At 40.1% G+C, this 26,006-nt stretch overlaps 1 protein-coding gene across 1 annotated transcript in view; it reads left to right on the forward strand.

The window, feature by feature from the left end:
• The first annotated feature begins 1,529 nt into the window (after positions 1 to 1,529).
• The window catches only part of bsna (bassoon presynaptic cytomatrix protein a), a 154,395-nt gene continuing 129,918 nt past the window's right edge, over positions 1,530 to 26,006 (forward strand). The window contains exon 1 of the mRNA XM_065961513.1: positions 1,530 to 2,079. Within this exon, the coding sequence (XP_065817585.1) occupies positions 1,892 to 2,079 (188 nt within the window). The 5' untranslated portion in view covers positions 1,530 to 1,891. The remainder of the gene's footprint in view (positions 2,080 to 26,006) is intronic.

A 26,006-nucleotide genomic window follows, 5' to 3' on the forward strand; every position in this document is an offset into this window, starting at 1 on the left:
ACCTACACAGAAGTTAATATAGTAAATCCTCCAGATTTACTTGCCTAACACAAGGACATGATGTGTAGTTTGTCAGTCTCTCTGTCACAGTCTATTTTCCTGACTACACATTTTCATATTTTTCTTTTTTCTTCATTACTGCTCTTCTCCAGTTTTCCACTAGATGCCCTCAGACTTAACCTCCTCTCCCATCTACAAACCTATTCCCTTTCTTTGTCAGTCCTGCAGATACCCAGTTTAACTCTCTCATTGCAACTTGTTCCATCATGAACTTTTCCTCCATATTCTACTTGTCTCAGCTCTGTAGCCTCTGTGTCTGTATATTTTTAATCTGCTATGTGAGATCTATGTTACAAGCCTTATTCTGTCTGCCTGACCAAAGGGTTAAAACTTAAACTGCAACCAGCTCAACCTCAGCAGTCTGCATTTGGGTCCTTCCCCTGATTCCCTGGTACTCTGCTTCCACAACCATAACAGAGATAAAACATTACATATAAAAAAGGGGTTTGAACAGATTCAATGTTCCCTCTAATTGTCTAATGAAATCCTTTGGTAGATATAAAATTAGTTTTTAATAAGCCTACTTTGATTTATTAAAAACATTTATTCTACATTACATCAACTCACCTTTTATAAAACACAGGCTTATCCTTTCTAGATGTAGTCTGCCTCTATTATGTCAGACTCAACAAATAAACATTTCCTGGAACACTGATGTGTACTACCAGGAGGAAATACGTAACTATCCAGCAGGTGTGAAACACCACGGAGTGTTATTGAACACGTGATGTGCCGGTGCAGTGTATCCTGACGCCTGTCAGCGTTCACTTTACTCCCCCCTTCCTCTTCTTTTTTTTTTTTTCTGTGAGAGTGTCGTGTGAGCGCGCACGTATTCTCATCTCTTCCTACAGACTCCACTTCTCTTCTCAGCCAAAGAGCGCGTGCCCGAGGATGGTTTGGCGCTTCTGCACTTCAAAATATTTCATAATTCAATTATAGTCATGTTGGACGATAAAATCCCGATTTTAGGGATGGTTTTTGTATGATCTGGATATATATATTTCTTAATTCCACAATACGTGAACATAAACATGAGTTTAAGACAAATACATCCAATTTCACGTCATTAATGCTTCGTACTGAAAATTGGACATTCATGTTGTTACATGTGATGTTTTGTTTAAGTAGCTGTTTGTCTCATTGCTGATTGTTAATTCCATTGAACTTTCTGCTGTAGCTTTAGGGATGATAACCCGGAAATCCGTTAATCTTTGTTATTCAGTGGCATGAATCGGCAACTGAAATAACAATGAAAACATCGTAATCGAGTTATTAACAGTGTGTTAATGCTAAGGATTTAAATAACCCAAGAATACCTCTCTGAGAAATGTAATTGGATCACCCCCCCTCCATTTGTTTTTATATATTTTTCGAAAGGTGGACGCCACATGGAGGTCAGGGTTTACCTTTCACTCCAATTAACTCCACACTGCTTATTGCATCCGCATTGAATTGAATTGAATTGAATTTTGAGCTGCTGCGACCCAGATTTCCCCACGAGGCTCATTTAACTTTTATCTAATCTAATCTAATCGGGCTTTCTCTCGCCTCTCGCGCTGTTATTTCCCATCATCGTTATGGTGGCCGCGCGGCGCGCTCCCGTCACCACGTCAGGAGGCAGCCACTGGTCCTGCAGCTGACGAGGATGATGATGATGATGGCGGTGATGGAGGAGCAACGCTGAGTTCGCTCCCACAGATTTCTCACCCCCTTTTTTCCATTCATTTTTCGATGATTTAAAACAACAACAGCATAGAGATATAAAGCAACACCGCCGATTTGACCTGAAACCTTTCTCCACCACCCTCCCGTCTCCGGAGCCGAGACCGAGATGGGGAATGAAGCGAGCATGGAGGGCGGCGGGCAGCCCGGTGAGCCGGGAGCAGCCGGGATGATGGGGTCGGTGATGCCCGGCGGACCCGCGACAGGACCGGGGGCAGGACAGCACATTAAGCCGGTCAATGGAGCCGCTGCTGGGGGAGGAATGGGAGTTGGAGGCCCCGGGATGGGAATGACGAGGTAGGAGGATGAGAGGTGGACGTGTTTTCGGGTGAAGGGTGCTCTGGGTATACTCAATCCCAGTTTGTGTTTAAACATGGAAACGGTTGATGGGTAACGTGAAACTAGATCTCGTTTGGCTCATAATTTACAGGAATTAGATTGGCAGTGTTTTACGATATGTTTCCCTGTTTCGTGCATGATTTTAAGGACATATGAGCCTCTTCTTATGTGTTATTAAGAGGAGAGGAGAGACATCCCGCATCAATCTCAGATGCTGAAATGAAAAAAAACAAAAAAACCCGGGAGCTGTCCATGGTGCTGAAACGCTACACGCTTCACCGTCGAGCCTCAGTGGCTCATTTAAAATGCTTCTCTTCCCCACAAAATGTTTGACATTGCATTTTAAAGTAGCTTGCAGACACCATGCCCCTGTAACATCTGTTATGTTTGTTATCAGGGCTGCTGTTTGGTGATTTTATGCCGTAGAGTCAGGTGCTGTCATAGTATTTCCTCTTCCTCCTGCTCGGGTTGTGCTTTGGCGTAGTGTGTTGAGGGCATGTCTTTGACAGCCTCGAAAATCCACAACCAAGCTGTTGGGTTTTTCTCGATTATCGTTTAAAAGCTGAAAAATGTCAAAGCGTCAAGTATAAAACACGACTTGACGACGTTGAATGTCGTTTAAGATGAAGATGTGATGCATTCAGGGGCTTAAAGCGCCTTGTTTCCGCATGGGCGAGGGATGGATGCTGGATGCTGGATGTGTGTGTGCATGTGAGCGTGAGTGTGTGTGCTCGTACGTGAAGGGGCTTGCCTGGCTATGTTGGCGTGTGTTTGATGATGTGTGTGTAGTGCTGGTACTATCAGCATCAGCAACGCCAACGTTTCCCGCTAATGACGTAGAGGAGACTGACACACAGACAGTTTTTTAACGAGTTACTCATTACTTACTATACAATTCCTTACCCCAGCATGTCAAACCAAACCCTGCACAATCGGTGCTTACTATATTGCGCTATAAACATGATATCCATTTAAATTACCAACAAAAATTTTATTTGTTCATCAGAAGAAAATAGAACTGGAAGTTTCTCTACATTTTTATAATTTAAGGATATTCCTAGCTTTCGATTGGCTGCTTCTATATGCTACTATTTGTGTTCAAGCTACATCAGTGCAAATACATAAAAAAATCTGTCATTCATCGTTTTTGCCAGAAATAAAAGTCAGTCTTTCATCTTTAACCCCAATTACATGACACCAGATCCCATCCCTGATCTAATCTCACACGACAGACATGTTCAATATGGAGCCCAGTTCGTTATCAATCAGAAGTAATAAATAACTTTAACTATTACTTTAAAAGTATAATGCTGTAACATCCACAATTGTAAACTAAATGATATGTCATTAAATTATGCTGTTCCTTATACACACAAAATTTGTAATATTTGACTTTTATATGTGTAAGAACTGCAGCTTTTAACAAGGACATTAGTTTGGCTCAAATGTCCATATAAAAAAAACAAAACCCTGCATAGATGTTGTTTAACCACAACATCGATGCTGAACTACACTCAGTGGTAACATAAACCTGGCCTCAACATGACACCCTGACATGACACGTCCTGTCATTTCTTAACATGACCTGATATATTGTCTCAGCAGTAAAGTCATAACACATCCCACCACGTATCCTCGGGAAAGCAAAGGCATACGACTAAAATAATAGCTTTTCATTTAAAGATTGTTGGACCCGTTTCAGCACCACACCTGCAGCTAAACTCCACCCTTTAGCAAGGCTCAGATTATGCAGAGGCCTCTCATTCTTGTCTCTCAATCCAGGAATCCTAATTTACAGTACCCCCTCATCCATGAAATCCCCATGCAGCTGGGCTGCTGTACAGAGACAGAGTGGGAATAATGCTGGAGTAGGGCTACAGCTGGCCTACTCACTCACCAGGGTCCATGTGTGGGGGTTATATTTAGGACACATCCTGGGTTTGATTCATGCCTCTGTAGGAGAGAAAGAGGAGAGCAGCACAGGCCCATCCATCATTATATAACACAGGGACTCAGAGAGCAGATGACAGCTTCAGCTCGCTTCCGATGAACGGCAACACAGCTGAAACATGCTCTCGTAATATCTCTACATTACTCCCTTTAACAGATTCACACTGATCATTTTTTTTTGTTGCTTTTATAAAATATTTGGTCTTTAGCACTCTTACTTCTTAGACCCCCTCATCACCTCCTTTATGTAAAATGTAATCTAAATAAAAGGTGAGGGTTTTTGCAGCATGAAGGGCTTCACATTAAGTATTTCTAACGGCGTAATACAAGGCCATGTGAACAGATTGAATCATGTGCAAAGCGTGTTTGCTCGCCCCCTCCCCTCTCTCTCTCTCTCTCTCTAACACACTCTCACACACTTCCTCCCTCTCCGGCACTGCTTTGCCTGACTGCCTCTTCACCATCTCTCTTTCCCGCTCTCTTACTGCCTGTCTCCTTTGCACACTTGCAAGCTCTCCCGCTCTCTTTTCCTTCCCTAATTTGCCATTTTCCCTCGTCTCTACAACCGTAGCACACTTCCCTCCATCACCCTTTCTTCCTATTGCTCTTATTCTACTGCCTAGCCCTCTCCTTTTCCCCTCTGCACATTCTCTGCACATTTTCATGCTCAACATTTTTCAATGGAAACGGCCATTTACCATCTAAAACAACAAGGAACTGTAGTGACTGAAACAATAGTAATTAGACACTTTTTAGGGACTTTTTACTTTTGCTGTGGATGAATGCAAAATTGGTACATTTGAACCTATTAAGGCAACAAGGCATTGCAGGTTGACTTCAATCAAAATGAACTACACTTCCCATGTTGCATGGACTCGTTGGATGTTTTTACAGTAGTTTTTGGACAATGATAGAGCTCAATGAAGCCAAAGAATAAGTATAGTAGGTAATTAGTAGTATAGTAATTAATTGCACTAGTACACATTAACATACAATACATACCATTATTTTGCATCAGAAAAGGTGTGTCCACCATACAAAGTTCTATAATTTAGAAAAAAAAAAACCCAAAAAACAATTTTTGCCAGGCCCTACGCACACCCGTATGTTTTGTAATTTGACACCCTGTTGGCCAGGACATCATCTTCATCTACTTAAAGAAACAAACATCTTGTTGTCTTAGAATGGTGTGATTACTTTTTGAATACATTTAGGTAAAAATCTGTTCAGATAGGTTTAGGAAAACAGTGTCATTTGGATTTGAAATAACGTCTTCGAGGTTACTGGTCATTTCATAACCTTGTCATGGTTGCTGAAATAAACACGGTCTTTAGGATAATGAACTGTATGGCCAAGCTTTACGAGAAAACAAACTGACAGCAGCCCCCCTTGTTAAAGCCTACAATCATTTCACCTGACTCTTTCATTAGCTCCTGTCGTAATTACTACTACAGCTAAAGGGCTTTGTCAGTGAATTTGAATGTACTGGATGTCATACGGGGACATCAATATGACAATTGCTGCTGTCGCTTTGATCAGAGCCAAGTCTCTGCAAACATACTGTATATTTGCTCCCTCTGTGAAATCCCTCCCCCGCCATCACTCTCTTTTCTTCCCCACCCCCCTTTTCAACCAATGACCTGCAGCCTATAGATGGCTCTGCCTTTACAATGAGATGTAGTGCAATAGACAGTATGGGAGTACTGATAAGGAGAGAGATATAGTACAAGTAAGGGGGAAGAAAGAGAGAGGGCTGAAGAGGGGGAAAGAGGAGAGAGTAGTGCGATAAAAGAAGCAGGGGATACTGGCTGGAGGAAATAGATCAAGTGTTGCTGACTATACAATAGGATAAAACCTAAAGGGATAAAGGAAGGGGGGGGGGGAGTGATTTAGTGATAAATTACAGAGTATATAAAACTGTTACCTCAATCAAGGATAATCCTGGATCAACCAGCAATGTAAACAAATATGTAATTTATTTCCAGGAATGCAGTTAAACTTTTTTTAAACACAGCGTATTTAACATACTATGCAATGCCAAAAGAAAGATTCATTTTAGACTAAATGGGAGGGTGCAATAAGTGTTTCAATGATTTGCAGATGTCTGTGCTAAATCATGAGTCCAGACACATACGTCTTTCCTATAATCCATAACCAGTGCAGCATAGTATCCCTTTGGAAATACAGTTTGTATTGGATGATTCAACACCCCACGACATTAATTCAAATGCCATTTTAACGTGGGAATGCAGGAGCCAGTGTGCCCTTAATGTAGCAGGTTGTAAAGCCAGGCCACACTCAGCACCACTTCAGCCCTGCATGACAGAACGCAGCCTCGTCTTTTATTTTAATGAGGCCACTGGGCGTTTGTTAATGCAGTGCCTACAATTAATGTTTAGCTTTATTAATGATAGCCATGAGTCTTAATACCTCTCCACACACCTTTCACTTGGCTCACTTCAGTCATTTCCTTTACTATGATGATGTTGCTTTAATAATAATCTTCTACATTACTGTATTGTTGTTGCATAGCAGATATTTTGTAGAAATCCATGATAAAAAGTTGTGTTCATGGGGAATATACACGGAGCGATCTGCAGGGTGTGGCTGAATGTGATCTCTTATGACCTTTTTTATAGTCAGGATCGTCTCAAACAGATGTTGGGTATCATACATTTTTGCCAGATTTCTATGCTCTTCTTTAAAATGGATTTGCATACTGTAGTTCTTTTGTTATAAATTGATTTGTCAATCAATTGTTTAACTCAAGTCAAGCAAATACAGTATGCATTTCAAATTTGAAAGGAATTGCAAGAGGCAACACACTGGGATGAAATTTGAAGTACGGCACAACAGAGCGTGATAATGAGGCAGAGTGCACAGATGTATGAGGGGAGAAGGACGACAACATGAAGAGAGAAATCAATTAATGATGTAAGAATGTGAGGAAAAAAAATTGGGACAGATATGAAAAGCACAGATATCCAGATGGCTGAAGTAAAGAGAGTTAGCGAGGAGAGAGGGAGAGAGAGCACAAAGAAGGGCAAAGAGAGAGAGGAGAGAGAAACAGGCATAGAACTGCAGCACATATGGAGCAGACCGTTCCCTTGCTGCAGCATCACGTGTTCATTTTACACATGACTCATCTCACACTCATGTTTGCAGTCCTATTTGTCACATAAAGTGTGTCCATGTTTGTGTGTAGTTCTATAAATGTATGTATGAGAATTTGTGTGTGTGTGCATCTTATGCATGACTGATTCACTGTTTTGTGTATGTGATCAGTTACTGTGAAGAGCTGCTCGATGACATGCTCGATAAATTCCCTTTACACACTTATCAAGCTTTAATGTGTGCGTGTGAGAGTGTGTGTGTATGTGAGACAGATAGAGCTTGTGTGGGAGGCTGTGAATATTGGATTACTTTGGAGACAGAAACAATGTGTTAACATGGAGTTTGCATTGTATTGTTTCTGATATGCGACACACTTGAGACCAATTTTCACCTACCAGAATGGCATGCATGTAGGATGTGTTGTGTTTAAATGTGTGTGTCTGCAAAGTGTGATTTTGTTTTGTCACTTCAGAAAAGCGTGTTCTGTGTGAATTTGGGATTGAATGTTTTTTTTGCTGACAGTCCTGCTCAAAGTGACAGTTTTTTTTTCTCACATCAGCAGAGGAACAGACGCTGATATAATTTTGTTTCTGACTTGCTGAGGGGGCTGATTACAGGCCGTCCTTCAGGCCTTTCATTGTTGAGTTGACTGGTGAGGTGAAAAATTGTCCCATGTGATACCGAGATGTCGGCCATATTTGAATGTAAGAATGTAACATGCTTGGTAAGATACCGTTTCTGTCTGGTCGAATTATCTGTTCCTGTCATTCAACATCCTCTACATACTGACATGTAGCACAAAAGCTGCTGCTGAAAGATATCTCACACCAAAATAACACACAGGACTAGAACCTGCAATCACTAATAAATTGATCAACATGTCTTTCCAAAAACAGGGACGTATAAAATATGTAATATTTTGAGACAGGTTACTGTTTGTTTTACCGTTTGGATGCAGGAGAGCTCAACAGTCACTAGACAACAGGCTAAAATGATATGGCTAATAGGTTAGCATACTTCATAGTCTAAGAAAGCAGTAACAAAGCTCCTTTCTTATTCAGATAAGGTTGTGTTTGTGTTCCCCTTGTGTGACCCACTATACTGTAAGTTGAATATTCATCCGCCATTTGGCTTTGTTTAGGTCCTCACTAACTATTCAAAATAATTGTTACATGGATGGTAACTTTGCAACTAGTGGCTACATTTTTATGATGTTTGATGTAGCTTGTCACTAATTTCAGACAGCCTCAAACATCATGATTCACATTAGGCGACAGTTAAAACAATTTGGTCAAGGCATAAGAAACCTTTTATGGAAAATTAAATAATTTATTCGTTATATGGTCAAAATTGTGGATTGGGCATGTAAGGGGGAAAGCAATTATGTGTAGCAATAGCTCAGTTTGTAAGGGCATGTGTTGAGAACCAGAGGGTCACCAGTTAAAGTACTGTTGTGGACCAATTTTTGACAATTGGGCTGGGAACTGTAGAGATACCAATTCACTTCCCTGTCCACTGGATTGTATGTCTGCATGTGCATCTCTTTTTCTATTTCAGATAGCCAACAGAACACCATGTGACACATGAATTAACATAAAACACATGGAAATCACTTGGACTTATATCTGATTATTGTTTCTAACAAATCTGCGGCACTTTCTGTCCGCTTTGGCAACAAAAAACTTGAATTTTCAGTTCACTTCCTCCTGGGAAAAGATCAGTTACAGTTATAGTCTACTGGTGGATACATTTCATCCCCAAAATAGCTTCTTATTTCAGCCTGCAGCTTTTAGTTGCACTCACAGGAAACAGAGTCTGTGCCTGCAATCTTGACCCACTTTGTTAGCAATCAGTTGCTTTCAGAGACACTGTCCATCACAGCTGAACCCTTTGAAAAAAAAAAGGTTATCTCATGTCAGACATGAGTGACGTTATTGTTGTGGACAGGGAACATTTGCAAACTGTCCTTAATTTATTCAAGGACACTCCATCATAGAGACCTGAGGTGACATCGTTTTGAAACTATCTTTTTGTAAATCAACAGAATGTGTGTCGAGAATGTTTTGACTGGGGTGGCACAACCAGGAAACTAACTTATGAAGGGGTAGCATGAAATGATGTGCTAACATGCAAATGTTTGAAAATAATTCATTAACTCTGTTTTATGATACAATAGTTGATTTACCAATACTATTTTACATTTACAAATAATACACAGCAGCAGCAACATGTAAATCTAAAGTTCTTCATGGAATAAAAAAATGCATGTCTGTTAGTTATGTATGAAGTAGGAACATCTCAAAAAATGTTACAATGAAAAGCCAAAAAGCTGCTGAAATACAAGCATTGACTTAGTGGAATTTGTATTTGTTTTTTTATACAATAAAGATTGTCATGTAGTAGCTTAATTTTGAATTGTAGAAGTCAGAGAGTACATTATAAGTTGATTAAAATGCACACATCGAAAGCTTACACCTTCATAGAGACAATACCCGACTCAAGAGTTACACAACAGGAGGTTAGGTTTTGTCTTACTGAAGTACAAGAAAAGGGCCAATCATTTTCTGCCAAAGACTTGCCACCGAACATTTTCTACTATTTTCTGTTCTTTTTAGCGGGATTTTAAACCATACAGCTCGAAATCTCTTTCCTGGGCTCAGACTGTAGGTTGATTCTCTGACTCAGAGAATTACATTGTTAGTCACCATCTTTAAGGTTCACAAACTGTAGCGTTACATCATCCTCAAAATGACCCCTAAGATAACGTGAAGTTTATGAACGAAAACAAAAAAAAAGACAGAATGTGTTTTGGTCAGTGGGCGGGCTTGGAGTGTGAACTTGAAAAGTGAGATTTCAGAATGGTGTGTTTGTGTATGTGTGAGAGAGTGGGCGAGAGACAGACAGAGGCTCTCTCTCTCTATATATATTTATATGCCCTGTTATCAGGAGGCCATGGCTGCCAGAGCCTCCTAATACTAAATGTGTTTGGGTGGCTGCATCAGGAGATAAGATGGCAATAAGCACAATATCACAGCCCAAGACAGTATTAGTTTTCAGTGCATAGACGCTGTCGCTGGAGCTTATGAGTGAACCCCAGAAATAGATGAAACAAAAAGGATACGGCTATCTGAGCTGGAGGAGGGTGAAATCTGTCAAATCAAAGAGAAGTCACTGGGGGGATAATACATTATCTACTTATACATGGGTTTTAAAACAGACAGAAACAAAGTTTACATACAGATCTAAGGCAAGACTTTATCAATCCAGAGTGCAAAAAGTCGATGCAACACAGAACATAGGAAAGGGAAACCATCAGTCATCACAAGTGCTGTAAGCGCAGTATTAAGTTCATTTTCTTTTTAGTTCAGATACCATAGTTTAACTAGACATATCTACAACAGATAAAGAATCTTACAGTAATACTTCAAAATTACTTCAAAATGTCCCTGCGATTATTTAATACAGTGTGAACCTCAATTTGTAAATTGTGGTCACATTTAGGAGAAAAAAAGCTAAAGCATGGCTACCTATGATTGACAAGAGACACTGAGACCTCCCAACCTAGAAAGGTGGCTCATCCACACCCCCCCCCCCCCCCCCCCCAACATCCAAGTATGATCGCTTTAGATTCCCAAAAATATCCATTATGGCCGCTGCGAAAAGTCAGAACTTTAGGTCCAAACCTCAAGTGATCACCATCCAATGGATGACACAAGAGTGGCTATGGTTGACTTTTTATATAACGTCTATGGTCAGGTGTCTTGCCCTATCATATCCATTTGTGCTGTTTGGGAAAACTGATCGACCAATCACAGCGTTGTAAGAGGGGTTATGAATGTAGATGTCCTCCTGGTATGGCATGCATGACATCAAGTTACATCAGCAATAAATAGGGAAAAGGTTCCAAACAAAGCAACAAGGGTGATTGAATTAGACAATGCTTAAATGTTTGTTGTAGACCAACTCTTTAAATTATGACTTTAATTATGTTAAAAACAAAAAAATTACATTCTAGTGACCTTAATCTTGGCTTAGAAATTTATTAATTTAATTCATTTTTTTAAAGATTTATTTTTGGGCTTTTTGTGCATTTAATGGAGAGAGAGGACAGTGGATAGAGTCGGAAATCGGGGAGAGAGAGAGAGTAGGGAATGACATGCAGGAAAGGAGCCACAGGCCGGATTCGAAGGAAATTACTTCTTTAGGACCGATACAGCTCTTGGACTAAACATTTTAATCTCCTGTGAGTACCTTTTCAATTGTGTTAATTTTGGCACCTCCTATGGAGGTCAAACGTATCGCTCATTGTAAGCATTTGCTCTAGATAATGTAACCAAAGGCTGCTTCTGCATTATGCTGTATTTCACTTCATCTGACGCCTACCCCATGGCAATGGTTTCAAACATTTATGATTGTAGAACAGAAATAGTCAATCTTGTCCCTAATGGTCTTGTTTGCTTCAGTTGGTCATAAAGAAGCATCATTATTAATTTCCGTCTCTTTCCTAGCCATCCATAAAGTCCTCACACGAGCTTTAAATAATGAAAAAAAACAACAACAAATGTAAAAAAATCTTGTTCAGGGCTTACAAAGCAGAGAAAGTGACTAAAATGGGCCAGAACACAGATCTATTTGACAAATGCAAAAACTTCCACAATATTTCAGCCAAGAATCTGCAGCATGAAAAGTTGCTTTCTTAGCTGAAATCACAGTTCGGTTGAATCTTGCCACACCACCTAAATCCCTTCAAATGAAGGATCAAAAATCCAGATTACCGAGGCATCATGGTTTTGGCTGTCAGTCACAGAGGGCTGCATCCCCTTCCAGGGCTCAGTGGGGATTTGTAACAGACACTTGTCTAGTCGGCCCTGACCTCATGTAATGACCAAAGTGCAGAGTGGCAGTAACAACCTTAACAAGCCCTGTATGGCTTGGAAGTGTTAAAAGGATGGGGGTATTCACACTTAGCACAGTGTTGGTCCTGTGGCTGCCACAGTGTCAACACATGCTTTTACAGACTTACACACTGTTCATCTGGTCTCATCTGTCATTTATATGTGAAACTGGGTTTCTTAGTTCCTGATTTTATTTTCAGAAGATGCTACTCAGTACCAATACAACTGCCTCCATTTCAAATCTCTGCAATAAAGAGCTTCTGATTAGCCCTTCAAGGCTCGGCAAGGTCCATTTAAAACTTAATCATCATTCATGTGCCTTAATAACCCCTCAAACTACATAGTTAGGATTATATCGCACCATCAGACGCCATTTATTAGCTGATCTATCGGCTCCAGTAGACATTATATAACTTTAATGTGTCTGAAATATTCTAAGATAGGCTTTTGACTTGATATAATATCTTTTAAACAGTTACATCTTTTCCTGGTATGAAAGTATTTGAATTTCACATTTGATAAATGAACAATATCACGCTGGAAAAAATCTTAACAAACTTTAAATCTTCTTAATGACCACTGATTGAGTGGTTTATTGGTATTCATCAAGTGAAATCATGTGTTTCCTAGACGTCCTAATGACTTTTTTCTTGTCCTTCATAGCTAAATGTCTTTAGACTTTTTAATCACCATTTCAATGCTAACCAAACTCATTGCACTTTAAGCAATGCACAATATGCTATCATCGTTATAGTATATTCAGCTGTTATACCTGCATCATTTATCAGTGAAGTTTCGCTTTTTTCTCTCTTATATCAGCAGCTGCAGAGTAGGTCTACTAATGAAACAGCAACAAGATGTTTAAAGGATAACAGAAATGTTTTTCTCTCTATGCTAATCAGTCTCTGTTGGGACTACAATGAAGAGTGTTATGTACTACAAAGTTAAAATACAGAAAAAAATATATGCAAGGGGACATTTTAGATTTTTGGAAAGCAGTGCCTGCATAACATGGTTTGACGAGACTTTTAAATGTATTTTTATTCCTCAGACAGTGAAGAGATTTGCATTAAACTGCTTTCAATTAGTTATTTTGTTGTTTGTATGAATTCCAACCCTCCCTGAAGGAGTTTAACAACTTCTTGTTCAACATGGAACTTTTCAGCATTGTCTTATCAAACTACAGGTTGAGAGGTTCTCTCACCCTGCCAGGAATTCCTTTCTGGGTTGAAGCTCTGATGTTCACTAATTGATCAGCTGTGACCTGACGCACTGTGAACATCTGCAGGGTCAACAACTGAACTGCACAGCTCCTCTGTCTCCTGCCAGAAACCGACTCGACAGGAGACAATTAATAAGCCATGTCTGGTCAGAATGAACTGTCCAGGAGCAGAGATGGAAACTGACACAGAAGCCTGCTCTGAGATTCAATTGGATACAAGTCCCTCATTCTCACTTTAGATTGTTTTTACCACCGGGCATTTTTCTGGCCATGAAAACCTTGGATTGGAGAAAAAGATCAAATAAGCCTGATTTTGTAATAAAGAGACATGCTGTTTTGCAGGAACAGTAGAGTAATGATTCCTGAGCATTGTACATTATGTGCACCATGACCCACAGGAGAAACTGTTCTTTTCATTTTTGATTGCATTAGTTGTTTAGGTCAGGTTAAATACCTGCCAGATGGCACTCTTTATCTGAACTATGACCAAGATAGGAGTTGGGAGTTTGTATCATTGAGATCTGCAGGATGTGTTTGTCTCAGTGGAAGTTCTTATCATGGTGGCAAGCTGATTGGCTAATAACTGAACAAACTGAATGAAAATGATAACTGTGTCAAGTGTATAATAGCAAAGACATGTGCCCTGTGTCAGTGCCAAGACTCTTTAGCTGTTTCAACATATACACTCCTTAAAATATCTAGATCATTTCAGGAGAACTGCTAAGGAGATTCTCCTGACCTGGCTGTTCACATATGCGTATATATTGACAATATTTGCCTTTATATCAATGCTACATGTAGTTCAACGGAATCTTCACTTGTTAACTATGTTTGGTTATCGTTTAACATCATTTTCACAAAATGCACTTATTTCCTTCTGCACGCTGACACTGCTATACTACGTTTAGTTTATTTTCTCAGAAGACCCATGTTAATCATTGGTGGCACATGTTCTCAATTGTTTTTTTTGTTTCTGTTAAACCCATGGTCTATTTTTTTTACAGTCAATGCTGTTGAACTGTATTTCTCTACTTTTCTGTCCCACTGTGATGATGCCTGTGGGTTTAACTGGGCCCTGCACTTGTTCTTTGTTTATTCCTGTTGGGGAACACATTTTCCTCCAACTCTCATTTCTTTGTCAGAAAATAATCTGCTGTGCTCTGCCATTTTTACTCTGCTGCACTATAGAAGGTCACACCATGTTTTCTCATTATGTTGTCACCACCAGACAGGAAATGTTACCTGTATCGATGCTGTGGCTGCGAATGGCGTGTGTGTTTGTGTGTGTGTGCAAGTTTGAAAAAAATTAAGAAGTGCAGACAAAGAAAGGGGCACTTGGATATCAAAATACTTTAGCATGCAATTTGAGTGCGTGTGTGTGTGTGTGTGTGTGTGTGTGTGTGTGTGTGTGTGTGTGTGTGTGTGTGTGTGTGTGGTTGTGAGTTATAACCCACAAATGCATTTCTTCTCCTGTATAAGGTGATAGAATGATAAAATAATGAATAGCTGTTTTCTTTCTCTGTCAATACATCTCCATCTTTAATATTTGTTTGATATGTAGCATTAAACTGATTTACTGCTCGCTCCTTTATCCTTCTGTTTTTTTTTATTCAGGGAAAAAAGAAGTTTCTCTTCCTTGCAGCCTAAACAAAAAGTATAAAACTCAGAACTGTAAAGAAGGTCTGTGGACACAAACACATCCTGCAGTTTGTGTCCAGTGCCTGCTCCACTTTTCAGAAAATGTGTGCTCAAACAGGGCGTTTGGATATTTTCCCTTCATGACATCACAAGGGGCAGTAACCACTCCCCCAGGTGGGTGACACTCCCACAGCTAGGTGTTTGTTCTGCCCTCTGAGTCTGCCTTCTCACTGTAAACCATAGGGCATGGAGCGAGAAAACCTGAGACACCCAGGCCCTTCCAGAGAGGAGCGTGGTCAGACACAGCTCATTTGCATTTAAAGCTACAGACAGAGAAACAGCCTGTTCTGAGCAGGGCTGAAATAGAGGGGTTTATAGGCATGATCAAATACATGATCAGAGTTAATTTAGAACAAGAAACTTAACAGATAATATGTGACCTTCAAATAGTCCTTCTCAACCAACAAAACCCAGAAGAAAAGAGGGTGACAACTACCAGAATTTTAAGCTTTTCATAGGTGTTTAATGCCATATATTACATTTCTCAAATTCATAATAAGCATTTTATTTGTTTGCTGACAAAAGAGGGTGGGGTTTCATCAAAATGTTCTGCACATATCTACTCATGTTGTGATAAGACTCAGTGGAGACATTGAAATAGGATGTTTATTCTTATCAGCATGAAATTAGTAAAAAATTGGATTTTGAATTTAGGTCGCATGGTTGATGTTCAAAGGTTTCCCAGCAGTTTTCTAGCAGTTCAAAAAGAACTGCCGCTTCTCTGTCTGTTGTCTTGCAGACTTGTCTGATTTTGCACATGAATCCAATAATGAATAAATCCTGTTTCAGCATGTGCATAAAAAAATGCTCTGACAAATTGGAATAATGTAGCAAAAAGGAAAAAAAAAGAGTGCTAGGTCAGCAACTGCTGTTTTTTAATCATGAAGTTTTGATTTGATAAATAATCAAATAAGTAAAAGCTGAAAAAAGAAGAGATTGAGGAAGATGAAAATCAAAAGTGTAAAAAGAAAGGAAGATTTTGGAGAGGTAATGTGTCAGTTTGGAGTCAGTCCATTGCAAAGTTTATTCACTGTCATAAAAAGACAAAGAGGTTTTGGTCTCGGAGCTGAAGCAGTACATTAGGCCTATTTTTCTTTTCCTGCATGCAGCTTGTACTTGTCACACATATTTCACAGCTTGCAGAAGGCGAGAAAAAACAATTGTCTTTTATTTAATACTCTGTCAACGGCTGATTTACTCACCAGGATACAACTTGTATTCACTGGTCCTCAAACATGGGGGCGCTGGTGGCCTTGTGGTTATTTTGTTTCCCCCGTGTACAGAAAGCGGGCAGTGCTGGTTTGAATCCGACCTGTGGCTCCTCATGCCGCATATCATTCCCCACTCTGTCTAATTTACGATTTAGCTCAAACTGTGTTTAACATCCTTTCCTAGTTTTGGTTCAGTTGTTAAGGAACTTAGAAACTTGAATTCAATTAAATTTCACAAATTCATTATCTCTAAGGGGAAGCTTTGGTGCAGCAATGGTACAAATAATAATTTTAAGAAAGAAAAAGCCCTATCAACAATAAAGACTTTCAACACAAGTGATAAGACACTTTTTATAAAAAGAACAACAGCGTCAACTGTCTTTAACAACTAGTCCTACAATGTGAAAGTGAACTGATGGACTGTAGTTCATGGTTCTTAATTAGGAAGCCTCCTGAGCCAAGGAGCCCTTTACCTCCACCCAGAGGATTGAACTTCTAGACATCAGAGCCAAAATTGGTAGCCTCCTGCCCTTACCTGGTGCGGATACGTTTGATACGGCAGAGACAGTTCCAGGACCAGATATTAGTCTCGACTGTTTTTCTCCAATCGACCTTTCAGAGCTATATCCCATTTCTTCTGCGTCGAAACTGTCAACCTGTCTTTTGGACCCAATCCCAACCAAGCTGTTTAAGGAAGTCTTTCCCTTAGTTAGCAACTCTATATTAGTTATGATCAATTTGTCTTTACTGGCAGGCTATGTACCACAGACATTAAAGTAGCGGTAATCAAACTTCTACTTAAAAAGCCTACTCTAGATTCAGGAACTCTAGCTAACTATAGGCCTATATCCAACCTTCCTTTTATCTCGAAGATCCTGGAGAAGGTGGTAGCTAATCAGCTGTGTGACTTTCTCCATGACAACAGTTTATTTGAGGAGTTTCAGTCAGGATTTAGAGTCCACCATAGCATTGAGACTGCACTAGTTACAAACGATCTACTTCTAGCTTCAGACAGGGGACTTCTCTCTGTGCTCGTCTTGTTAGATCTTAGTGCTGCTTTTGACACCATTGACCATCAGATCCTGTTGTACAGACTGGAGCATTTGCTTGGAATTACAGGGACTGCTTTAAGTTGGTTTGAATCCTACTTATCAGACCGATCTCAGTTTGTACATGTTAATGATGAGTCCTCTATGCACACTAAAGTTTTCCATGGAGTCCCACAAGGTTCAGTGCTTGGACCAATTCTCTTTACATTATATACTATATGCTTCCTCTGGGAAATATTATGAGGAAACACTCCATACAGTTTCATTGTTATGCAGATGATACTCAGCTTTATGTATCAATGAAGCCCGATGGCACCAGTCAGTTATGTCAGCTAGAAATGTGCCTTAAGGACGTTAGGACCTGGATGACCAGAAATGTTTTGCTACTTAACTCAGACAAGACTGAAGTTATTGTGCCAGGCCCTAAGAACCTCAGAGAGACTTTTTCTAGTGATTTGACTGTCCTTAGTGACATCAGCCTGGCATCTAGCACCACTGTTAGGAATCTAGGAGTTCTATTTGATCAAGATATGTCTTTTAGCTCTCTCATCAGGCAAGTTTCAAGAACAGCCTATTTTCACCTTCGTAATATATCCAAGATCAGGAATATCCTGTCGCAAAATGATGCAGAAAAACTAGTTCATGCATTTGTTACCTCCAGATTGGATTATTGTAACTCTCTTTTGTCAGGGTGCTCTGGCAAGTCTCTGAAGACTCTTCAACTGGTCCAGAAGGCTGCAGCTTGTGTACTGACCAGAACCAGGAAAAGGGACCACATTACTCCTGTGTTGGCTTCTCTGCACTGGCTCCCTATACAGTCTAGAATAGAATTCAAGATCCTTCTTCTCACTTACAAAGCTCTAAATGGCCAGGCACCATCTTATCTTAAGGAGCTACTAGTGCCGTACTGTCCCTCGAGAGTGTTGCGGTCCCGGAGTGCAGGCCTGCTGGTGGTACCTACAGTCTCTAACTGTACTATGGGGGGTAAAGCCTTCAGTTATCGGGCTCCTCTCCTCTGGAACCGCCTTCCAGCCGGGGTCCGGGAGGCAGACACAGTCTGTATTTTTAAGAATAGACTTAAAACTTTCCTTTTTGATAAATCTTATAGTTAGTGCTGGTGTAGACCAGCTCTTAGTTATGCTGCTATAGGCTTAGACTACCGGGGGAACTGGCACCTTGAGCTCCTCTCCTTGAGCTCCTCCCTCTCTCTCTCTCTCTCTCTCTCTCTCTCTCTCTCTCTCTCTCTCTCTGTGCATATACAGTACATCATATTACTGCATGTATCTATCTGTAAATCTCAGTCAGTAACCACCAACGATCTTGAGGAGCCTAAGAGAGCTCAAGAGCTCTCTTAGGCTCCTCAAGATCGTTGGTTGACGGCCTTCCAGAACAGACAAAGAGTAAGGTATTTTACCTGCTTTTTGTAAAGTGTCTTGAGATAACACTTGTTATGAGTTAGCGCTATACAAAAATAAATTGAATTGAATTGAACTCCTGCAGTCAGGGGTAGGACTAGTCAGCAACTCTAACAGACTGAGCCAGCACACCTGTGTTATCTCAGACTAGGTGCTCACCAATCTACAGCTTTGTCTCCCTAGAATGGATTCAACAAAAGATCTCAAACTGTGGGGTTGATTGCGGGTACTCTCCTGGCCCTACATACTGTTGCGAAGGGCTGATTGTTAATGTAGTTTTTGGTCAATCTTCACGCTAAAACGGTGTTAATCTGTTAAGTTTAGGATTTTGAAAAAGCCATTATATTAAAAACACTACCAACAACTTGTGTCTCAATTTTAGTAAATACACCAACAAAGATTTATCTACACAAACTTTAAAGAGCCCATATTTTGCCCTTTTTGGGGTTCATATATTTGTTAGACCCACACGGGCCAAGTCTGCTCTGATTGGTCTGACGATCCGCTCTGTCGTTATTGGTCAGTTGCTCAGCACGCTTCAACATGAGCTGCAGGGCTTGCCACAACGAGCCAATGGACTTAGATCAGTGATCTCACATTAACAATGACGCAGCACTGCCAAATTTTTGTCAAGGGGGGCTAGAACCGAGCGTTACATGCGGCTAATGCTACAGCTAACAGGAGGACGTAGGAGAAGCCGTTTTTCCGCGGACTTTGAATTTTTGCACATAGATGTGCCTAAACATGCACAGGACACATGGAAAACACACTTAAGAGCATATAAAACCAGAAAAAGCATAATATGGGACCTTTAAAATCTGCTAGAACAGAGCTTATAGTATTTCTTATTATAAAGTTTTGGTTCTCCATCGCTGTTCTTAGCTGAATTTCAGGGAGTTTTCAGCTATAAAAACAGCTCTTTTCTGTCTAAGTGAAGGCCACGAATAAAGCAAATTTAATCAAGACTACTAGACACAAATTTAGCATATTTGTCTAGTAAGTTGAGCTCATGTCTGTAAACGATGTAGCGCCACTTCCCTATAGTTCCTACACCTTCATGCTTGGGACGACCCAGCTGAGTGGCTGCCTGCTCGTCTCTGATGCAGTGTGACAGCCTGCTATGACAGTTAATGAGCAGAATAAAGAGAGGAGGGGGAGGGAGGGGTGATGGAGGGATGAGAGGAAGAGACGGAGGTAAATCCAGCAGGACATATTGTGGCTCAGCAGTTCTGTTGTTTTGTGGCTCTGCCAAGGACAGGCTGCATCGTCACACAGCAACCTCATAACTCCAGTCTGGCCCCTTATTGATTTAATTCTGCCTGAATTGAGAAGTGAGTCCTCTGTGTACTCTCTGAGTTTCATGACCTTCAGAGCCCCCACAGTCCAATTAAAAGCCTCGGATTTGGTTTCAGACATGATTGATGCATTAAACCCAACACACGATCGATGTTCGGCCTTTTACCAACAAGTGTGATCAGAACTGAAATTAGCCGAATGCTAATTTGTGCACGACAGCTGTGGTCCTTTGACTAATAATGTGATCACATCAAAGCGGCAGTAAATACTTCACAACTAAAACCTAATGGCACCATTTCAGTCTGGCACAAGTTCTTCCCATCTGTTTCTGTTAAACAAGTTTTTTTTTCATCCATCAGCCTGTTGGGACTATGTTGCAGATTAGGAAATTTACTCCACAAAAACTCTTCATTCAAATCATCTAGAACAACAGAAAAAATGTTCCCTTCAGCTGGGTACACACTACAAGATTTAATCCCAATTCCCCCATCTGACAATCTAAAGCAAAGTCCAGATGTTTTAATGGTTCTAAGGATGATCTTGTCAGACTTTGCTTCGGCTTAAGGTGTGTTAAGATTCATCCAATCCGCTCAGAAGGATGTCAGCGCCCCCCTGACTTCAAATCGTGATTATTAAAAATGTTTTTTAATCACGATCCAACCTCCTGTTGAGTGTAGAAGCCCCAAAGGACACCTAGGCCGAGCACGCACTGCGATGATTGTCACATGAATGGAATGGTAGCCAATTGGAAAGCCAGCTGACTGAAAAAGGATCACAACAGTTGACGCTTATGACATTTTACTGACATTTTACTCTCCTCCAGCATGCACTGTCACATGTAATGCAGCCCATGCATACGTGGACTACACATCTTCATTCATAGTTTTCCCTTCTTTGGGAATCTTAAGTAAAAAGTAGTCCACAAAATGGTTGAAAATTATTACTGCCTGCCATTCGTCATGATTGTTTACTCTCGAGTCGCATTTGATTGGGAGAGATTTAGCAAGATTTCCAGTTTTGAGAGTCTGGACTCTGCTTGAGTTAGAATGGAATATGTCAGTACTGTATGTGGTAAGTCGTTAAGGTCATATCGTTGCTTTCCGCACACTAAAGGAACAAAACTGCTAAATCTATGATTTTTTATCATTACAATTCTATAATTCTACAATTCACTTAGCAGACACTTTTATCCAAAGCAACGTACATCAGAGAGTAAGTACAACACAAGCAAGGATGTAGAAAAAAGGGAAAAAAGTCAGTAAGAGCAAACGATCAGCTTTGAGTCTGATTGGACACACAGGTGCTGACAGGAAGTGACCAGAGGCAAAGCATAACATTGAGGGCAGTTCTTGAGAGCTCTAATCAGTATAGAAACCATCTTATAAGTCATTGTTATCAAACAAAAACAATTGTCATTACCATCATCATCATCAATAATATGGAGACCATCATCATTAAGTTAGTAGGTATTCATGAAAGAGCTGGGTCTTTAGCTTTTTCTTAAAGGTGCAGAGGGACTCTGCAGATCAAATGGAGTTTGAAAGTTCAGTGCGTTCAGTAAGTGTGAGGATCTGTCACATTTTTAACTTCTGTTAAGGTTTGAAAAAGTTTAAGGGTGGTCCAGGCTTTACTGGTTTTCTGTCTAGACCCTTATCCCTTACTAGAGTGCTTATTGAATCACTTCTCCTTTAATATGGCTACAAGTATCTTCTGTTTATTTCAAATGTAACATGTCATTGTTGCGTTAGTACTCACTTTGTTACTACATCAGTTTCAAACATGACATCACTCAGTTAGTAATCGAGGGCATTGAAGCTCAGAGAGCAACAGCATGAAAGAAGAACAGTTATAGCCACAGTGAGGATAAAAGCCCTGAAGGCACCATCATAGTAAAGATGCATTATGAGGAACTCCACATGAGATATAAAGATAAGGATGATGATGGTGGAGAGAGGATTTTTGCCAACAGCGTCTTCTTTTTTTTTTTTTCCTCTTTTGCAGCAATCTATGTCAGGAAACAGAAAGTGTTGAGTGAGGTAGTCTCTATTTATATCCTTCTGTCCCATTTACTGCCCATTCTGTGTTTGAGCAGCACAAATTAATCCTTTTATTACACAAGCAGCATGAAATAGACTGCTGCTGCTGCTAGTGGGGGGGGGGGGGGGGGAGGATGATGACTGGTTTGGGGAAATAATATTTAATATTGGAAGGGCACGGCGTAATTAGACAAAGGTTTACTTTGTCAGATGTGACAGAAAAAGTAAAATGCATCTCCAAAAAGTGTAACATGTTCCTTACAGGGAATTACCAAATGCATTCAAGGGGAAGACAATGTTAGTCTGACCGTAATGAAAGCGGGATGGAGGATGCAGTTGCCATAGAAACAGCTAATTATCTCAGCATCCAGATTGCTATAGAAATAAACAGACTCAACTCAGAAATTGTTCTAAATTAAATACATTAGTGATGATTGATTATTACATTATTGTTTGTTATGGATATGACAACAACAATGAATCAGTAGTCACCTACTGATGTGCTAGGAATGAGGAACAGTTGAAACACTTTTACCTGTATTAATAGTTGTTTGACAAAGATGCTGGCTGCAACAAGTCCACCTGAAAACAGGAAGTGACCAGTTTCCTCTGATTTATTTTGTCATTTTGTCATCAGGCAAAGCTCCTTAATAGGAAATCAATACTTTCCTTTGTTTTTTTGCCATACATTTTAAGTTAAAGATCTCATTGGTCGTTTAGAGTTTGTGATCGTATAATTGTCAGCGGTGGAGTAAAGTCAGGGGATTGCACAAAGGTCCTGCAGGATACCGAACACCTCTAATATTAGAAACACGGGACACTGGGTATATTTAGTAGACTGCAATCCCAAGGCTCACACAGTCAGTGATCAGTGGTCAGTCATCGCCGGAGGGAGAGACTGTTCTCTCAGAGGACCAGTGGAGGATTTACTTCCCACTGCACTCGACTGCCCTAGAATACACTGTGTGAACGAATATAGGTTTCTGTTTGCAACAATGTACATATAAAAACAGTTGAACCCCTGTTTTGTCGTTGGCTCTAATCCTATGACATTTACCTTATTTACATGGAAAATTCAATATGAGAGCTGCTGTTCAGTAAATAATAATTAATAATAATTTAACTTCTCTCTTCCTATGTGATTCTCTATTTCTGTAGTGATTTAGAAGTAAAATAATTCTAATTTCCTAAATACATCTGATATAAAAACTACGGGAAAGAGCCAAGGGATGGAAATGTAATTGCCCATAACTACTTAACACTAATTGTTGTGCATGCAACAAATAACAAAATGAATGGAAACTGCCCATTCAATTATTTTCTGTGAAATATTTTTCCATTTTCATTCATAAATCATATTATAATATTCTTGATTTTGAATGCTTTCACCAACTATGAGGACCTTTTTATGTACTCTCTCTGCCTCCTCTTGACTTTCTTGAGAAGTCACATATAACAATGGAAACTTGCAGATGTTTTGTTAATATTCACTTTCACTGCCCTGTGCCTTTTAGTGATTTGAAAGAGCTGCAGAGATAATCAGTGATTATAAGTTGAAATTGTCATCTTAAATGTCCGACAAATCAGCTCTTAAAAAAGACAGATTTAAGCCACATTAATCTTCTTTTTCCCCCTGAGATATATTTTCTCTTTCTCTTTCTCTAACCTGCTAATCTGAGTAAATTTTGACTCTAGTCTGTCTCCCGCTGCCTCAGGTGTGTCTGATTGTGGAAGGTGAAAGTATGTTGTTTGTTCTTTTTGCTCACTTACCCACAACACAATGCTGCTTTTGTTTTTGTTGATTCCCTTGTGGGCATGTTGGTTGACTTAATGAGCATCATTATGAAATGACTCTTATTAAGGCTAAACAAGCTGCTGTGTGAACAAAGATCATAGAGGGATAGTTGGGGGAAGGAGTGTAAGCGAAGGAAGGAGAGGGGTGTGTTCATTATGGGGAATAATAGAGAGAAAGACAGGTGGAAAGAAAAACACCTGTGCTCCATATTCTCATATACACACGTGACCATGCAACAATTATTTATCTGAACTTTCCCCCCCCTAGCTCTTGTAGGATCAAGCAAAACAATAACGTACAGTATAGAAGATGTTGTTTAATACAGCAAATTTAAAAAAATACAATAGAGCTAGGGAGTTGTGGATGGTGGCCAAAAGCCGACGGCAACATGCTATGTTGAAAAATAAAGCCAATGTGGAAGTGCAAAAAGCTACAGTTCCTCATGTGTCCACTTGAGGCTGGCTGCAAATTGTCAATTCAATTAAGAAGTCTTTTTTTTATAACAGAAATAACCATGTTTACACCCAGGATCTGGTCTGAATCGCTCAGAAATGTATTGGCGCACACTGTAGGGGAAGTGATTTTTCATTCGCCGAGACTTTCTTAAGGCTAAGAATTATGCATAATTAGGGCCGTGGCTGATCTGACCGTCAGAAGGGAGCATTGTAGCCGTTTACAAGGAGGCTAAATACCCCCTTCAGCTCCAGCTCATTCTAATATGACAGCCCTGATTGTTTACATCAAATCTCTACTTTAAAAACAAGATGGGTGTTGAAATTGCAACTATATCCATCTTTTATACAGTCTACGGCCAAAGGTAACCTCCATTACTCCCGGTTCACTAAGCCACGACCACTTCAGAGTGATCCTATCAAGTCTCTTTACCCTGCTCTCATGTCCATAAGGGTAAAGTATCTCTAACTTTTCTTAACTGAATACTTAGTTTAACCTGCACCCTTCCAAAGGTACCACCTACACACTCACACAAATACACCAAAGTACACACAAACACACACATTAATGCATAAATTTGCATGTATATTTTTCTTTCAGCGCCACTGTTGATTCAAGTCAGATTCTAACAAACAGACAGCAACATGGCCGCCTGTGTATTTGTTCTTCATGCATCTTCACACTTGCTTATTCCTCTGTGTTTACAGCTGCACAGTCCAACCTCTACCTTTCCTTTTTTTTACTCCTCTGTTTGATGCATTTGTTCGCCTTCCCCTCCCTGAGGCGTCACACCAATGATAGGAATTTCAATTAAAGTGCAGAGGAGGTGTCGGGGGGTGTTTTTAAAAGTTCACTCTGCAGTGAGAGGGAAACTACTTCAATCCCCTGCTGGTGCTCTAGGTAAGACTTAGACTTCCATTTTGATTTCTCCTGTGTGATCAGATTCTTGTCCTTACATCTTAGTGTTTGAACTTCTGTTTTAACATCTACATGACTAGTTTGGGGTTTTATGCATTTCCCTTTTTCTTCAGATTGATTTAAACTAATATGGAACTTAAGCTCTGGAGATAATAATCCATTTTATTGAGGAGTCTGATTGAATTTAGTGAGCAGGTACGGTAAGGGAGGAAATACCTTGAAATATGTGTGATGGTAGTTATACATATCGGAGCTTATGTATAAATCTGGGCATGTATGGAGAAAGATAGGGTACAGGAAAGTATCCAAGAGTGGGGCTACGCATGCTAAGCAGGGTAATTCTCTCTGAAAACTTCCTCTCCCCTCTCCACTCTCTTGAAGCTCACTGCTTTTCCCTTTGATCATTTCCCCACCAGGCTCCATTTGTCAGAATTGGACAGCCTTCATCTTGGTGTCTGGGCAGAGCAATACAGCACCTGTCAGTCAGTCGGCTAGATGTTGTGACAGGTAGTCTCGTAGCCATTCCTAAGCCATGTTCCCACCTATAGAACTTTTTCGAGGGTTCACAGTCTAAATTAAGTTCCAGTAAAACAACTTAATTTCAAATATTTCACCAAATATAGCCTGTACAGGGATGTAAATACATTCCAAAGTCACTAGAGAGCGGGGCTTGCAGTGATGACCATGTCCCATTGGTTTGATGTATGCATCATTTTATTTGAGCCACGTGTTTTAAAGTGTTTGGCATCAAAATGTAAACTCCTTGTATGTTGTGTTTAGGCACATCATCACAGAGCTAGAGAAGAAAGCATATGACAGATAGACCAACAGCG

This window comes from Labrus bergylta, chromosome 12 (genome assembly GCF_963930695.1).
Source record: "Labrus bergylta chromosome 12, fLabBer1.1, whole genome shotgun sequence".
Classification (NCBI taxonomy): domain Eukaryota; kingdom Metazoa; phylum Chordata; class Actinopteri; order Labriformes; family Labridae; genus Labrus; species Labrus bergylta.